Source organism: Saimiri boliviensis, chromosome 3 (assembly GCF_048565385.1).
Source record: "Saimiri boliviensis isolate mSaiBol1 chromosome 3, mSaiBol1.pri, whole genome shotgun sequence".
NCBI lineage: Eukaryota > Metazoa > Chordata > Mammalia > Primates > Cebidae > Saimiri > Saimiri boliviensis.
In genome coordinates, this window is record NC_133451.1 from 47,185,333 (window position 1) to 47,204,378 (window position 19,046).

General features: G+C 35.0%; 1 protein-coding gene across 13 annotated transcripts in view; it reads right to left on the reverse strand.

Annotated features, from left to right (window-relative positions):
• FRYL (FRY like transcription coactivator) overlaps positions 1 to 19,046 on the reverse strand; it is a 275,206-nt gene that overhangs the window by 127,893 nt on the left and 128,267 nt on the right. For 12 of the 13 annotated variants that reach the window (XM_074396110.1, XM_074396104.1, XM_074396108.1 and 9 more), the window contains one exon: positions 10,706 to 10,905. In XM_074396110.1, coding sequence (XP_074252211.1) covers positions 10,706 to 10,825 — 120 coding nt within the window. In that variant the 5' untranslated portion in view covers positions 10,826 to 10,905. Of the gene's footprint in view, positions 1 to 10,705; positions 10,906 to 12,063; positions 12,358 to 19,046 lie in introns of those variants that run through there. The other variant, XM_074396109.1, reaches the window with a different exon arrangement.

Below are 19,046 nucleotides of genomic sequence, written 5' to 3' on the forward strand. Positions count from 1 at the left end.
AGAAATTGGATAGTTAGAAAAAGAGATAAAAGTTGGGGTCTGAGGATGGAAAGTTGTTACTGCATAAACTTTCATGCCACTTGAACTTGCTTGACATAACAGACGCCAAGAAGAGAGAGTATTTCATTAAAAAGAAGTAGTAGATTGCCAGTACACTAGTTTCATGAGATAACTTTCCAGTATGATTACTTCCTATTAATTTAACTGACATCAGGAGACGCTACTGATTTAGCACACAACAATCTCTTCCATCACATACCAGAATATTTTTTTTAACTTTCCATCTGTTGATTCTTTCACTGAACACACAAATACTGAGTTCCTACTATTGGCAAGTAATATCTACAAAACACAGAAGACTTGAAGAGACTCACTGTGGAAAGCTAAGACTCTCTATCCTTCATCCACTGAGTCCAGGGGGCATAACAGATACTGAAGTCTCTCTGCCCTCTCTCATCTGCACATGTACTCATTGTTGCTTGCCTGAAGAAATGCCCAAAAAGGGGTCAGTCTAGATCACTGTATCATATTAGTATAGGAAGATCGCCATTGTTACATAAAGGGGCTCCCATCCAGCAGAAAACAGAAGACTGAAGAAATGGACTATGGTGTTGTCTTGCAATGGGTTGAGAGAAAATGGGAGTAAAGAAAACCTGGGTCAAATAAGTTCAGATGGACACTGGATGACACTGTGATGTTAATTTTACATGTCAACTTGACTGCGTCATGGGGTGCCCAGATATTGGATTAAACATTATTCTGGATGTGTCTGTGAGAGTGTCTGTGGATGAGAGTGAATAGGAGACTTAGGCAAAGCAGATCACCTTTCCCTATGCGGGTGGGTTTCATCCAGTCAGCTGAAGGCCTGAATAGAACAAAAGGGGTGACCTTCCCATGAGTAAGTAAGACCTCCTGCCTGACTGACTTGAGCTAGGCTATCAGTCTTTCTCTGCCTACAGATTCAAAGTGAAACATCAGTTCTTCTTGGAGTTCAAACGCCCTGGCTTTCAGACTAGAACTTTAGTATACCATGGGCTCTCCTGGTTCTCAAGCCTTCAAATTCGGACTGGAACTCCACCATTGTCTCTTGGATCCCCTGCTTGCTGACTGCCGATTTTGAGACTTCTGAGCCTCTGAAATCATAGCAGCCAATTCCTTGTAATCTATAATAAATCAGTCTCTCTTTCAACTACATACAAACATACACCTATTGGTTCCATTTCTCTGGAGAACCCTGACCAATACAAACGTGATTTCTAATTTAATCTCCTCTTTGATCCAAGAAAAAATAAGCCCTAGGGAAAAAATGTATAAACATTTGCAAAGAGGTAAACAGAAGGACATTCATTATCAATGGAAAAAATAAGAAGCAACATTAATGTAAAACAATAGAATTTTGGATCAGTAAGTCACGGTACATTCTTATGCAGTTGGCCTTCCATATCCTTGAATTATGCACCCATGGATTCAACCAACCTTGGATCAAAAACAGTAAAACAATAAAATAAACTTGCATGTGTACTGAACATGTGCAGGCTTGTGTTATTATTCCCTAAACATATATAATATATACTATATATAACAACTATTTCTATAGCATTTACATTGTATTGTATCTTACAAGCAATCCAGAGATAATATAAAGTATATGGGAGGATGTGCATAAGTTATATGTAAATGCCATGCCATGTTATATAAGGGACTTGGGCATTCATGAATTTTGGTAGCAAAAGGAGGTCTTGAAACAATCCCCCACTGATACCAAGGTACAACTGCATAAGAATATTGTGTAGTCAGTTAAGTAACAGGTAGACATAAATTCATAGATTGAGTAAAATGTTCTCAATATATGAATTAAATTAGAGAATAACAGATAGGATAAAAGGAAAGATAGTATGTGTATATGGTGGTTTATACATATTAATTTAAAACTCTAGGAATATATATATCATACATTAATATGTAAAGCACAATTATAAATCATTTTTTCATTATACCATTATTAGCTTCATTCTCATTTTCTGAGTTTTCTACAAAGAACACAGATGACTTGTTCTCATCCTTAAACTCGAGGGTTGCTGGCGAAGTTTCCAGTGCCTGGTGGTATCCAGCAAATTCACTTAATTGTAGAATACAGTATAGCCATGAAAATTATGGTTATAGAATAGTGTTTTAAAACATTAAAATAACGTATCTCAATAAAAACCAGGAGGTATGGAGAAGTTAGGTGGTTTAATTTCCTCATTTTAAAATCAGTTTGTCAATAAATTTGTCTGTGTGTGTGTGTGTGTGTGTGTGTGTGTGCATATATTTATATTTAAGTTTAAAGCTATCTTAAGAACTATATGCATTAGCTAAAACATAAAACAAATCATTTTCATTTTATTTTTTTGTTCTGTTACTTTAAACAAAATTAACCCAATATAATTAATCAAATTATACTGGCTAAGTGAACTAACACAATCAAATTAATCAAACTATTTTAATTAGTTTAACTTAAAATAGCATCTATGGTATGATTCTTTTTGTCAGTCTTTCTACCTACTTGCCTTGCTGGCTACCCTACATAGGGTTATCTAACTTACTATACATATTCACAACAGATGTTTGGGATTATGTTTATAAATATACGATATTTGGTTTTTCCGTTGAGAGTTTTAGGATTATTTTCTAAACTGTCTATATCATGTATTTTAATTGAAATTTATATTAAATACATATCACAGAAAAAGTCATTCTATTAAATAAACAAGAAATATATAGAGATTTATGAAGCTTCTCTATGCAATAATTCCAATTTTTTTCTCATTTATGATTAATCTTCATGAAAACAAGATCACAAATGTATTTACCACTGAAATATAAACATTCCCAATCAAAGTTAAGAGAATAATGTTCTAATGTGAATTATGTATCTAAGATTGGGGGTGGGGAATATGGTAAGAGGTTTCCTCCTAACTTATTTGACTTATTCGATTCCCCTTTTTCACTGTAAATACTAAGTCTAAAGAGCTTTACTATGTTAAGGACTGTTGATTCAAGTAGTTTACTGCTCATGTAGCAGGTTTATTCAATACAGTTATGGCCAAAAAGGAGAATGAGAGAGAGTGATAAACTTTTGAGAAACAGTTACACTGCTGCCTTATATTTAACATTTATTTGTTTCCTAACAAATCCATACTTCCTGAAAAATTCCTGAAGATTTTACATCCTCACAGAGCTTTTCCTGAGGCTGTTTTTCTCATAATAAGAACTCAGAAATAATTTTTGAATGCAAAAGGATACATTATCATCAATAAAAAACAAACAGAAAACATGAAAAAATATACTATACTAAATATAAATTACTAATCAAGGATTTTGTATTAACTTCTTAGGTTCATTATAGTGTAGATGAGGATGCTCTAATCCTTGCTCAAGTAGATTTACTGTCTTTGGATATATATGTTTTTTTATCTTGTCAGTCACCCAGACTGAAATGCAATGGTGCGATCTGGGTTCACTGCAACCTCTGCCTCCTGAGTTCAAGTGATTCTTTTGCCTCACCTCCCCAGTAGCTGGGATTAAAGGCGTCCACCACCATGCCCAGCTAATTTTTGTATTTTTAGTAGAGATAGGGTTTTACCATGTTGGCCAGGCTGGTCTCAAACTTCTGACCTCAAGTGATCCACCCTCCTCAGCCTCTCAAAGTGCTAGGATTTCAGGCATGAGCCATCTGGCCTCAATATATAAGTATTTTAAAAAGAGAAACTATTAAAAATGTTTATTTTCTATGTAAGTCATCACAAACAACTAAAAATTAAATTATCTATATTAATTTGTTTATAAAACATTTATATTATATATTTATATTAGAACATTTATTTGTTAGGAAAAATGTATGTACAGCAATATGCACTGCAGTATTTCTTTAAAGCAGCCTCAAACTAGGGTAAGGCCAAAATTGCTTGTCCAGAGAGACTGGTTTATAACATAAATATATATCTATGCATATATGTATGCATATATATATATATATATATATATGGCATTTTTATTTATTAAAATAACATTCAACTGTTAGAAAGAATGAGATTAATTTATATTGGCTGACATATAATAATCTCCAACTTAGATTGTTAAAATAAAAATGTGGCACATATACACCATGGAATACTATGCAGCCATAAAAAGCAGTGAGTTTGTGTCCTTTGTAGGGACATGGATGAACCTAGAAACCATCATTCTCAGCAAACTGACACAAGAACAGAAAATCAAACACCATATGTTCTCACTCATAGGTGGGTGTTGAACAATGAGAACACATGAACACAGGGAGGGGAGCATCACACACTGGGGTCTGTCGGGAGGAAATAGGGGAGGGACAGCGGGGGGTGGGGAGGTGAGGAGAGAGAGCATGGAGAGAAATGCCAGATAAAGGTGATGGGAAGGAAGGCAGCAAATCACCCTGCCATGTGTGTACCTATGCAACGATATTGCATGTTCTTCACATGTACCCCAAAACCTAAAATGCAATAAAAAAATCTGGGTATAAAAGTTATATATATGTGTGTGTGTACATACCTCTATGTATGTATACACACACACACACACACACACACACACACACACACACACACATATCCCCTTCATTTGTGTGTGTTCAAAGGTGATTGCATGTCAGTAAAAAATCAGAAAGAAGAATACGAGAGACTGGGAAGGGTAGGAGAAAGAGAGGCACAGAGACATTTGTTAAAGAATACAAAACTAGGCCAGGCGTGGTGGCTCAAGCCTATAATCCCAGCACTTTGGGAGGCCGAGGTGAGTGGATCACGAAGTCAAGAGATCGAGACCATCCCAGTCAACATGGTGAAACCCCGTCTCTACTAAAAATACAAAAATTAGCTGGGCATGGTGGCGCATGCCTGTAGTCCCACCTACTCGGGAGGCTGAGACAGGAGAATTGCTTGAACCCAGGAGGCAGAGGTTGCGGTGAGCCGAGGTCATGCCATTGCACTCCAGCCTGGGTAACAAGAGCGAAACTCCGTCTCAAAAAAAGAAAAAAAAAAAAAAAAAAAGAATGCGAAACTATGGCTAGAGTGTGGGAAATAAATTCTAGTGTTCTATACCACTGCAGGATGACTACAGTAACAATAATACGTTATGTAGTTTCAAACAGCCATAATAGAAGGGGGATATTGAATGTCCCAATACAAACAAAATGATAAACACTAGAAATGATGGATATGCTAATTAGCCTGGTCTGATCACCATATGTTTTACCACATCCCTATGTACCCCCATGAGATGTACAATTATTATGCATCAATTATTTTTAAGATTAAATTTTTTAAATTTAAAGAATAAAAAATTTTTAAAGGTGGCAGGTGCTACAGAGATGGATAAGTAATAGACATGAAAAACTTGTAGACTAAAAACTGTTGACAGTGATTAGATGTTTTTGCTATATAACCTTTAAAACTATTTCTACCCTTTACAGAATTATTTTCATAATAATAAAAGTATTATAGTAATACTATACAATTATAAAATAAAATGTTATAATCTTATATTATAAAGTATTATAGTGTTATTTTCATAATACTATAAAGAGAATGATTTTGAGGTTCGCAATCCTTTATTTTATAATTCAGTTCTACATGCAGTGCACATGTAGAATACCAACATCAATATGTAGCTTCCGGAGAAAGCAAGAGAATTTTTGGAAAAATTTTGATAGCACAACAATGACAATTTGTAATTAGAGATGGAAGTTTGAACACCTTTATAGCCAACCTTCTATCCTAGAGCACAACAGTAAAATAATTTTTATAAGGGCTAAAACCAAAACTACAAAGACAATAGGAGAGGAGGTGAAAAGCAGATGAAGAACATAACTAATTATCTCACCAAACAAGGGTGACTCCTAAATAAACAAATGGAAAAGTGAGCAGTCTGTTCATTCATTCAGTCATTCACTCATTCATCCAAATTATTTACTGGTTCACAGTATGCCAGACACTTATCTGTTCTAGGTTCTGGAGACAAAGCCATGAACAAAATGAAAACCAAATCATGCTCTTGTAGAGCTGACAGTCTAATGGGAGAGCAAAGGAAGTGTACATTATGTCAGATAGATTTAGGATAGGAAGTTGGAATAGGGACTGAAATTTCAGATAACATGATCATAGAGAAGATGACACTTGAGGCACAACCAGAGGGAGGTGAGTGAGATAACCCAATTGATGCTTTAGAACTTCCCCCAAAGCTCCGGAATTGGAGAGCTTGGGTACTCTGAAAGTATGGCTAAAGGTGAGGATAAAAATAAGATGGCTGGTTGAAAGATTGGTTTAAAAAGGTTTAATAAAGATTTAGACCCTCCCTTTCACCATACCTTCAGAGGAATTGCCTTGCTTAGAAAAGGGCAAAATACAATGATGCTGACTGGCAGATCCAAAGAGGTAACATACTGAAGACAGGGACGTTAAGCAAAAATATATATACCAAATATCAAAAACCCCAGTTAACTTCTGAGTCTCGTTCCCCAGAATGCTTGCAGCTAAAGCCTAAACTCTCCCATTCAGAGTACTGCAGAAACCTTCTTTGGGGACTATGGAAAGCCCCCCAAAAAAGATCTGACACGGATGGTCCATTGATAGTAATACACAGAAGATCACAGACAAAAGGGCTCTTCTGTGTACACTGGACTTCCAATCAACTGTGTTTCATTCTTAAAATATACCAAGTTAAAATAAACATGTGAGGAGAAGGTAAAATCAGCAGAAAAATGCAGTTTGGAAGAAACTGACCATATAGGGAGAAGAAAACCTTTAAAATACATATATATATATATATATATATATATATATATATATATATATATATTCTAAAAAAAAATAGTGGAAATTTTAGAGTTTTTAAAATGCTGAGCCTAAATCAAAACATACGGTCTAAATCAGCAAAAGATGGGTAAATGGCTTTTTTTCTTCTTGGATACGCCTAGGTTATTACCGAGGATTGATCCATCTCCTTTTAGGAAGAAAGGACCTAAGGTATTGGGTTGCATAGCCTGCAAGTTGCCATTTCAATCACTGATTGCCCTTCTTGAATCTTCCTTCTAAAATGAAAATGAAATTGTGGCTAAAAATCCAGCTCAGCTAATCTTCGAGTCTTTCGGCCTCCTTAATCTTCTTTTATTACGATTTCTAATATGAGAATGAAAAAGTCAATTCTCTCATTTTAGTGGTAGATTAAATTCTTTCAGCAAAAGCCATTCACATTTGTGCTTTTTTTGAATCCTACTATCTGACTGACCATGAGCAAGGCCAGCCTCCTTGTACTGACAAGCCCTAGGTGCTATTTTCTTTAAAGTGACTGCAAGACTTTCATTCGAGAACCCAGAGAGTCATCTTAGATGATTGTTTATTACCTAAAAGGGTACAGAATAAATTTCAAAATAAATGAAATTCCAATAATAGCATTTGAAGCTATATTGTAAACATTGTGACAATATTAGATTAAATGTATTTTCATTATCTAATCTTGAAGCTATGGATTTCCAATTCACCCAGACCTGGACATAAATAAAAACAAAGCTGGCATTCTGCTCTAGATAAGAAGAAATTATCTTGGTATATAGGCGTGTAAGGGGTAAAATCTGTAAAATGTGATGGCGATTTGGGGGTTTTCCTGGTGTGTCAGGAAAAGTAAGCAGTGATGCCTCTTCTATTTGTGATAGCAGAGTAGAAACATCGATGTTCTGATGAAATCCCTACCACTATTAATTATAATTTTATAATCTCAGATTACATAGCAGATGTCTCTAAAATTAACTATTAAATAAATGAATAAAATATACTCAGCATCAGACTATTCTGAAAGAATTATCGGAAGCTCTGGCTAGAATAAAGATATCACGTTCTATTAGAATAACAAAAGGCACACACCACAGCAATACTTCTTAAGGCTACATTCATTCAACTATAAACATTTACCAAAACCTTCTACTAAGAACCCACCACAATGAGCAGTACTGCGGATATAGAGATGAGAGAGACCTGGTTCCTGGTATCAAGGTAACTCACATCAGAGAAGATAAACATGTAAGCAATTAACCATAACATGGTATATCATAATCTAGAATTATGTACAAATTATTATAGTAAAATACACATTCATTTAGCTTAGGGGAGGATGCCTAAGTTAGAGGGAATATATGGGAAGTTTGGAATAAGGATATATAATATGGCCAGAAGCTACGGCTCATGTCTGTAATCCCAGCACTTTGGGAGACCAAGGCAGGTGGATCACTTGAGCCCAGGAGTTTGAGACCAGCTTGGGTGAGATCTCATCTATACAAAAACACACAAATTAGCCAGGTGTGGTGGCGCATGCCTGTAGTCCCAGCTACTTGGGAGACTGGGGTGGGAGGATTGCCTGAGACTGGAGGGGAAGGTTGCAGTGAGCCAAGATTGTGCCACTGAGCTTGCTGGTGACCCAGCAAGACCCTGTCTCTCCAATAAATTAAATAATAAATAAATAAGTTAGAGAGAGAGAGAGAGAGAGAATGTGTGTGTGTGTGTGTGTGTGTGTGTGTGTGTGTGCGCGCGTGTAGTCTCAAATATATAATATTTGAGAACTGGTAGGACTGTATCACATAGCACTACTATAAAATATTTTCAAAAATAAAGTGTTTTTAAAATGTGCTGTGTGACTTGAAAACTGCTGTGGCCAGGTGATGGGTCCTAAGTATTTATTATGTGTTCATTATACTATAAAGTTTTATATATGTTTGACATTTTCCATAATAAATTCTTAAATTTTTTAAAAAGTTGTTCCGTTTCTTACTGTATGCTGTTTAAGTAGACTAGTGTAGTAATTTATCATGTAATTCAGAGACCATTGAGAAAAGAAAACTAACATTTTGTAGCTGAAGCATATTTATAATAAAATCTTATAATCATGAACTCATGCTATAGGCTTTTGTAATCCTTACTTCTAAAACAGAACTTTATATTACTATATATGCTGTCTCGCTATATATACACAAATATATATATACTAGTATAAAAATAATTTGAGATATGGAAGACAATCACGGGATGATTTAAATTGAATATAAATATCTGCACAGTTTTGAAATATACATTTGGCTATTATTATGTATTAGATCCCAGAACACATTATTTCATAGATGCTTTCCTTGAGTAGTTTTCTCTACTTAATCGTTGCAAAGAAACTCACCTTCACAGCAATTCCAAGGCTACTTCATAAGAAAATAAACAGCATTAACAATGCCTCCTTCAACTTTCCTCCTGCCCTATCCTCCCTTCTGTTGTTTTCCTCTCTCTCTCTTCCTTCTAAGGAACTATAACAGGCTGAGTAAACATACAGGTTCTAAAGCCATTACTGTGCCTAACTCCTCAGTCCCTCACTTACTAGCTTTGCGCCTGAGACAAGTGGCAAATCCTCTGAGTCTCAAACTGGTGGTGAATAACTATCCCTAATTCAGTTGCGTAAGGAATAAGTGAGTTTCAGCTGTTACATCCTTCACCTTCTTCTCCGTTACCATCATCCCACATCTAACGTACACTGTGATCTTAGTATATCACATACCCATTTCCTTCCAACTCAAAGAGTAACCTAAACTGCCACCTCTTTAAGGTGGCAGAGAGTCAAAGCTACTTCCTGTAGTTCTATCAAGAAGGTAAAACTGTTCTGTTCTATTTCTGCTTCATTTCCAAATCCAATAACCACTTCTCTCAGTATTCATTGTACTCCCCTGCTCTATATTATTAGCAATTATAATTCTATATTTTCTTTCCCTTGAAATCATGATCTGCTGTTTTGGCTTCAATTTTCACCCTCATATAGATGATACCAAAATCTGTAATTCTAGTTACCATCTCTTGAGTTCTCAAAAAGAATTTCCAACTACCAATCAAGCAACTAATTCCATGCGATGAGATCACCGTTATCTGAAGCTTAAGATACACAAATGAAAAATTATTTTATCTACCTTTTCTACCCAAAGATATTCCTGTGTACTTTGCCAAAGTAAATATATTATTATCTTTACTTAACACTCCAGAGCATCTTTAATCCTTAACTTTCATTCAAAATGCCCCTTAATTACTTGTCAAATTCTACTGATTTTACTTCTGTTATTTGTCTTACTTTCTTCTGCAATCATTTCCACTTTTAATATGATAATTCAAGACCCCCGAACTATGTACAATAGCTAAAGCATCTCTGCTCTCAATGTCTTCTCCCTCTATTGTTCAACCACCGTATTATCTATCACAAAAGCATTTGCAATGTTTCAGAAACTGACTCAAATCTCTTCCATCCTCCTCCTCATGGGCTCTAATCAAATAGAGCTTCTCACATTCTCCAAGTATGTCTCATGCAATATACATGTAAAAACATGTCCTCTTGTTTATAAGTTTGGCTGTGATCTTAGTGTTAACTCATACTATGTTCTAATTTTCCTTTATTTTCTGTTTCATCTGTTTCCACAATTCCCATTGTTGAAGTTCCCTTTTTGTTCTTTTGTGACCTGCAGTAACTTATCAAAGTAGATTCTAAAGTCAGTGCGGCTTTCTACATCACCACTATCCCTTAATATTTTTTTTCAAGTATATTATTTCCTTTGAAAAATCTGTATTATAGTGGTTAATACAAAAGTCAAGAAAATATTTCAGATTTATAAGTCAGCTCTACTCACCAAGGGTTCAGCCATTACAACTTCAATTTTCTTTTCAGCTTGAACAGCAAATTCTGCAAAGAGGCTCTTGATGACATATTCACCAGGTTTGACATCTGGGTCAATCGTAATGTTTGACATGATGATATTATTTTTTCCCCAAGTGGAATGAAAGTTGGAAGAAGCACAGTACTTATTCACTTTGCTGACTGGTGCTGAAGCTGAAAGTAAAAGAAACAAAAGAACTCTACTTTAATAATCCACTCAAGAGGCCTACCATAACTACCCTGTTTAAGTTGTAACCTGCCCCTTGCCCCATCCAGTTCTTCCAATCTCCTTTACCATAATCCATTTTGTCTGTTTCACTTGCCACATTCTAACATTTTTACAATTTAATTACATATCATGTACATATGTACGGTTTCTCTCTCCATCCTACCTCAACGTGAATTCCATAAGACTAGGATTCTCTTTTGGTTTTTATTGTTGTTGTTGTTCATGGTAAATCCCAAGTAACTAAAACAATGCTTAGCATATATTAGGTGTACAGTATTTACTAAATGAATGAATGGATTCTAATCAGATAGTCAAATGCAATAAAGGAAATAAAACAGATGTGAATAAATGAAACAGGAATGGGATTGGGGAACTGAAAGACAATACAACTTTGGAAAATATGCTCAGTGAAGACCTCACTGAAGAAGCTACATTTAAACTCAGGCCTAAATTATTTTTAAAAGGAGTGAGCAAGACAAAGCACCAAGAACAGAAAACACAAGACTGCCTGTGCACCCCGAAAAACAGAAAGACCAGTGTGGCTGGCGCCCGAGGGAAGAGGCAGAGGTGGAAGGTGATATAAAATGAGGTCAGAATCACTAGTCAGTGAGCAAGTCGCAGAAGACGTTTAGGGACTTTGTAAGGAAATCAGATTTTATTCTAAACGCAATTAAAATTCAGTGGAAAGCATTAATATGGAGAGGGACAGGATCAGGCTTTCTCTTTATAAAAATCTCTCTGGCACCTCTGGAGAGCAGATTCAAAGAGGGAAAACGTAGACTCAAGGAAGCCATTACAGAAATCTGGTTGAGATGATCGCAGCTTGGGCTAAAAGGATGGCAAGGGCACAAGAAAGAAAGAAAAACATCTGAGACTTGCCATATATTAGTGTGTTAATTAGCAAGGTGAGAGAAGGAATTAACAATGACTCACAGCATTTTTACTTGAATCACTCAAAGGACAGTGGTGCCATTTACTCAGATGGAGACGACACGGTGCTGACAGATAGTAAGCAGCACCAGGACTGGCCCCAAAAGAAGACACAGCACTGCATGCCATGTGGCTTGACCTGCTCTGTTTTCTTGACTGCCCGGGCAGCCTACCTGGCTTCCTACATACAGTTTTCCAGTCACATCCATCTTCCAGTCAGATGCATTACGTCGATCCCATATCCTCTAACTTCAGCTTATGTTGCCCTTTTTAGCTTAGAATATTTATGGAGAATCTGCAAGTTTGTGCTTCTCTACCTCAACCTGAACTCCAGGGACTGCCCTTGAACCCCTTCCTTGAAAGAGGAAGCAGAACACAATTACTTAAAAACACTGATTTCCTATGTTTGTGTCTATGTGTATATAACTACAGGATAATAAATTTGTTCTAAATATATAAATTCAAAACTTATAAAAACTGTTTTGTCAAATTGAAAAAAAAACTCTACCACACATAGGTCAAAATACACAAGTCTATAAAAGTAATCTAAAGAATATCACAAACTGCTAATATTGTATCTAAAATAAATATCTTTGTATCATATCAAGTTAAAGTACATTATGCACTGTATTCTAGAACTAAAATTATATAATAAAACAACTCAAAACAAAAATTCAACAGTCCTTTCAACACAGTGAACATTATTTTAAACAATGACCTGTTTGTTTACTCTGTTTTATAATCCAACATTGTGTATTATCAAGGAGGGAATCTGTTAACAAGTGTCATTGTGGAAAAAAGAAGAGCTCTCAAATTAAAAAAAAAAAATTATTTTTGATCATTGAAAGTACTATAATTTAACTTAGGGTATGGATACAAACTATATCTTTTCCTTAAGATTCATAAGGTCGTAACAGTTACAAAGTTTCTCTAGCTTTAACTTTATAGCAAATGTAACTAAACAAGATCCTTAAAACTAACCTAGGTACTTCAATTCTAAATTTTAATGAAGTAAAAACTTTTAAAATGACATTCTAGGCTTTAAATATTTTTCTTTTCTTTTCTTTTCTTTTTTTTTTTTTTTTTTTTTTTTTTTTGAGACGGAGTTTCGCTCTTGTTACCCAGGCTGGAGTGCAATGGCACGATCTTGGCTCACGGCAACCTCCGCCTCCTGGGTTCAGGCAATTCTCCTGCCTCAGCCTCCTGAGTAGCTGGATTACAGGCATGCGCCATCACGCCCAGCTAATTTTTTGTATTTTTAGTAGAGACGGGATTTCACCATGTTGACTGGGATGGTCTCATCTCTTGACCTCGTGATCCACCCGCCTCAGCCTCCCAAAGTGCTGGGATTACAGGCGTGAGCCACCACGCCTGGCTTAAATATTTTTCTTAATAAAGCATAACCAAATATTCCCAGGTATCATAATTACATACATTAAAAATTTGCCAGTAAAGCCAGAAATTTTAGGCAACCATTTACTTCTAAGTTATCTGTCAAGATAAAAATATTTCATTTGAGAATTCAAAATTTTATGAAAAACATAAATGTTTCTGATAAAATAATTTATTTAAATTGCATTTCTTAGTAGGTGTTTAATAAATGGTTGTTGAATTAATATAAAAAATGATGAACGGATATGATTGAAATTTCAAAATAAATTTCAAATTGTATTTCATTCAAAATAATTATTGTTATAATCTAATAAGCAGAATGCTAAATAGACATTTGAAATTACATTATCAAAAAACACCAAATGTCACAGGAAAGTGTTTAAAATATAGTATTAACTGCATAAAGATCCTAAGAATGTGTATATAAAACCAAAGTAAAATTAGATGACAGGAAAAAACATGTGTGGCATATAATAAACACAGAGGTAATCACTTTTACCTCTACACACAAAGCCATGATGAAATTGACTAGAAGAAGACCCACATCCCCAGACTAAACAAGATAAGGACGTGAATGAACAAACAAGTGATAAAATGGAAGAGACCAATAATATTTAATCTCACTAATATTCTAAAAACAAACAAAAATCAAGTCAAAGTTGTCCCCTTCAACTTTATATTTCATCGTAATGTTCAGCCTTGGTAAAGATATGTGAATTCTTTTCATTTTCTGCTAATAGGAGAGAAATAGGGATGATTACTCTAAGCAGGACAAGAAAGGCTAGTTTCCACATAACTAGATTAACTTCATGTTATCTGACTGCTTGTATTAACTATCTTATAATACTAAGCTGTAATATTTCTCTATATGCTATTCCAAACTTTTGAAAGATTTATGTAAGCCTATGAGAAAACAAATACATAATTGTTAATAAAATTCTTAAGACTGCAATTCAAGCATTGAATTACAAACTGGAAAAGCCCAATGTCGTATTAAATATACTTGGAATATAAATCTACTAATCTCTAACTGCTAATAATAAGAATAAAGCAAGACCTAAATAATTATAATTTGGGAATCTAAAAGCTAGCATTCCTACTCTGTCTCTTAAAGCTCAAATAAAAACTATATCAGTATTTTTGGATGGCTAACTTTCTTCATAGCATTGTATTTAGTACATTTTGTAAAACAATTGCCTTTTTCATGCTGATGAGACTCCTAAACCATTAGAAAATAAATTTAAATTCAATCAAAAAGAAGAGACAGTGAGAAGAGACATAATGTATAACTGTTACAATTAGGTGTGTTTGGGCTCATTACAGCAGGAGTTCTCAGGTTTTTTCTGACTCTATTATGTTTTTACATACCACATTCTGAATATAAAGGCCCTCAAAATACACACTAATTCTCAACAATTGGGGTATTTCATTCCCTACAGGTAGACGTGGTCTAAAATAACCACAATGAAGTCTGTGGAAGCTGTCTCTAGCTTCCTCACACCCAAGAAGAGGTCTGTAGGGATTTAAAAAAAATCTCTGGGCTACTTCTTCATAGCCACAAACTTACATAGACACACACATATTATATGTAGACATTTATCTATAGATTTATATAACAGAAATTTTTACGTAATGTGTAATTGCTTACCATTACAATAATTATTATTTATACACCATATTGGCTAACAGTAAAAATTTTGAAGACTACCTACAAAAGAAAAAGTAGAAGGTAAACGGCTTTGGAACAAGAACAAAAGTAAAAAATATCAGTGACTTTAAAAAGCAAACACAAAATTTTTAGTTTAGAAAGCAAGCCTACCCAAGTTATTTTGCGTGTATCAACACACTCACTCTGAAGTTTATATGGAAAGGCAAATAACCCAGAACAGCCAGAACAATATTGAAGGAGAAAAAAAAGGTCAGAGGACTGACATGATGTGACTTCAAGAAAGTAATCAACACAGTATGGTACCGGTTAAAGAACAGACTAACCGATCAATGGAACGAATAGAGAGCCCAGAAATGGACCCACATAAATACTACCAACTGATCTTTACAAGGCAGCAAAGGTAATTCAATGAAGAAAGGAGTCTTTGCAACGAACAGTGCTGGAACAACTAGACATCCACACATTAAAAAAAGAATCTAGATACAGAACTTATACCTTCCACAAAAATTAACTGAAAATGGGTCATAGATCTAGATGTGAAATGCAAAAGTATTAAACCCCTAGAAGATAGGATAAAATCTAAGTGATCTTGGGTTTGGTGGGTGACATTTTAGATAAACATCAAAACCATGATCTAAGAAAGAAAAAAAAATTATTCAGAATGAAACCTTGAGCTCTGCAAGACAATGTTAAGAGCATGAAAAGACAAGACACAGATTAAGAGAAAAAAACTGCAAAACACATAGTTGATAAAAGACTAAAAGACTGGTATACAAAATACATAAAAAGCTCTTAAAACTCAACCACCAGAAAACAAACAATACAACTAAAAAATGGGCACCAGATCTAACACACCTTACCAAAAGAAGACATACAGATGGCAAATAAGCATATGAAAAGATGTGCAACCTCATATGTCTTCAGGGAATTGCAAATTAAAACAGCAAGGATATACTACTACATATTGATTAGAATGACTAATGTCCAAAACTGACAAAACCAAACGCTGGTGAGTACGTGGACCAACAAGGGCTGTCATTCATTACTAATGGGAATGCAAAATAGTACAGACAATTTAAAAGACAGTTTGGTCATTTTTTTTTAAACTAAATCTATTCTTATCATACGATCCAAGAAATGTGTTCCCTGGTATTTATCCATAGAAGTTGAAGACCTATATCCACACAAAAAAACCTCCACATGGATGCTTATAGCAGCGTCATTCATAATTGTTAAAACTTGGAAGCAACCAAAATGTCATTCAGTACGTTAATGGATAAACAAACTGTAACACATTCAGACAATTCAACGTTATTCAGTGCTAAAAAGAAATGAGCTATCAAGCTATGAAAAGATTTGGAAGAAACTTAAGTGTGTATTTCTAAGTGAAAGAAACCAATCTGGAAAGGCTACATACTGTATGATTGTAACTATAAGGCATTCTGGAAAAGACAAAACTGTAGAGTCAATAAAAGGTCAGTGATTACCAGCACTTGGGAGAAGGGAGGAATGAATAGGTAGAACACGGGATTTTTAGGGCAGTGAAACTCCTCTGTAGGGGAGTATATGGTGGATACGTATCATTATACATCTGTCAAAACCTACAGAATGTGCAACACAAAGAGTTAACTGGAATGTAAACTTCAGTTGATAGTAATATTTCAATATTGTTTCATCAATGGTAACAAACATACCACACTAAAAGGCAGAAACTGGAAATGGAGGGAGGTTCTGAGGGAACTTTAATTTCTTTTTTTTTTTTTTTTTTTTTTTTTTGAGACGGAGTTTCGCTCTTGTTACCCAGGCTGGAGTGCAATGGCGCGATCTCGGCTCACTGCAACCTCCGCCTCCTGGGTTCAGGCAATTCTCCTGCCTCAGCCTCCTGAGTAGCTGGGATTACAGGCACGCACCACCATGCCCAGCTAATTTTTTGTATTTTTAGTAGAGACGGGGTTTCACCATGTTGACCACGGTTGGTCTCGATCTCTCGACCTCGTGATCCACCCGCCTCGGCCTCCCAAAGTGCTGGGATTACAGGCTTGAGCCACCGCGCCCGGCCGGGAACTTTAATTTCTACTCAAGTTTTCCATAAACCTGAAATTATGCTGAAAAAAATTAAGCCTATTAATTTACAAAAGAAAAGCTAAATAAAAGAATAAAAAGCCTATCCTATCCCTGTCAGCCAGAACCAAAGTGCCTGGGAAGAGTCAAAATAAACAGTAGCTCAAGCTGGAGCTTAAAACAATAACATATTTGAACCCTGCTCAAAGACAGGAAAAGTTTATAAGTCAATTAAAATGAAAACGTCAAAAGCACTAATCGGCTTATATGGTAGACAGACTAAAGTAGTAAACAAAAAAAGCAAAATCAGTATTAGGGAATAATAGCAAACTTTGACTTCTGGTGAGGCTAGTTGAACTGGTGTCAGCACCAGACCTTTCAACTACCTATCCAGAGGAAAACTGTACATTTGAAAGCAACTAATGTGAACAGAAAAAAAGGAAACATAAGTAATGTGTATGCTGTGTGTGTTGAGAGGTGTAATTAGAAAACATCATTTCAGGCACAGATACAGCTTAGCAAGAGCAGAGAGTGGGCTTTAGAAGGCAAGAGGATCTCAAAATTCCTCCATGTTAGTGAAAAGCATACCAGACACTGTTTACTTCCAATGGGACAAAACATGATTTAATATATAAAATATTATCTCTTTAGTCTAACAAATCTATTCTTATTTCAAGCGATATGCTGGTAAATGGCTCTCTTAAAAACAAAACAAAACAAAAGGCAGGGGAGAGGGTCTCATTTTGCAGCCTTTGCAAATATTTCTGGTGTAAATATTCACATCCCTTAAGTACTCTTAAGCCACTAATGGCTTAACCACTGGCTTGTAGGAATTAGATCCAGAATATCACTCCTAGTTATAGAGAATTTACGACAAAGAAACTGACTCCAAATTAAAGCTACTGTCACGTGGGAGTGGCAGCACTGGAATGGGAACTTGGGTCCTGGTTACTAAGAACATTCCCATCAATAACTATTTCTTCCACAATCACCAAATGTGGATGGATCCTTCCCTCCTTTAAAGGTCCAAATTCTTATATTGTTTGTTTAGAATAAATATTTCCTGAATCTAATATTTTGGTTGCATCTTCTAATTCGTTTGTATAAAAAGGGCAAAAATGTTTCCTCACTTTACTTAACCTACATTTTAACTCTTTTTAAGTTCATTTTATTCATTCCATTTAAATCTGTCATCCAATTGAAACTTACTTGCACTACTAATATGAAAGAAAGATTTCATCTTTTTCCTCAACATTTAATCAGTTCTCTTAGGTTCATTTGCTGAAATTCTGTCACTGATTTTACTTACTATCATAAACTAAATCCATATTCAGATATACTTTCTGGGCTTTTTATTCTGCTCAATAACAATCTGTGTTTGTGTCAGTACCAGACTTTCAATTCTTACAGCTTTATAATGGGTTTTATTATTTGCTGAGACAAATATTCCTATTTATTCACCATCTTGAGCTACTGTCACTCATACTTTCAAGCTTATGCATACCTTCACAAACTTACCTGGAAAAAAACTTGACATCTTTGTATTATAAAACGTCTTATCTAGTATCTGACACACCTCCATTAACTCATCTTTTGTGTACCTAGAGAAAAAATGTATACTTTCCTTCAGAGGAGATCTAATTCTTATTAATTCTATTCCTAAATACTTTATGTTTTCATTTTGTGCAAACGAAATCATTTTCCCTCATTATTCGGTCCAATGTTTTCGCTTCTGGTTCCATTTCAATGGACAGAAAAATTATTACTCTGCTTGTTCTTTGTACAGCTGTCCCTAAAATGTTTATTTATCCTAAACTATTCTCATTGAAAAGTTTCTAAACATAGAAGTCCTATGACATCTTTGGCACACGTCCAATGTTTTTTTTTACTTTAAGTCTACTATAGAAATATCACTTATTATAAATCTCAAGAAAAATGACCTATCATCTAAAAACTCCATTATTCACTCAGCTACAGTATCCTTGAGGTTGCTATTTTCTTGTGCTTTTTTTTTTTTTTTTGGGGGTAACCTTT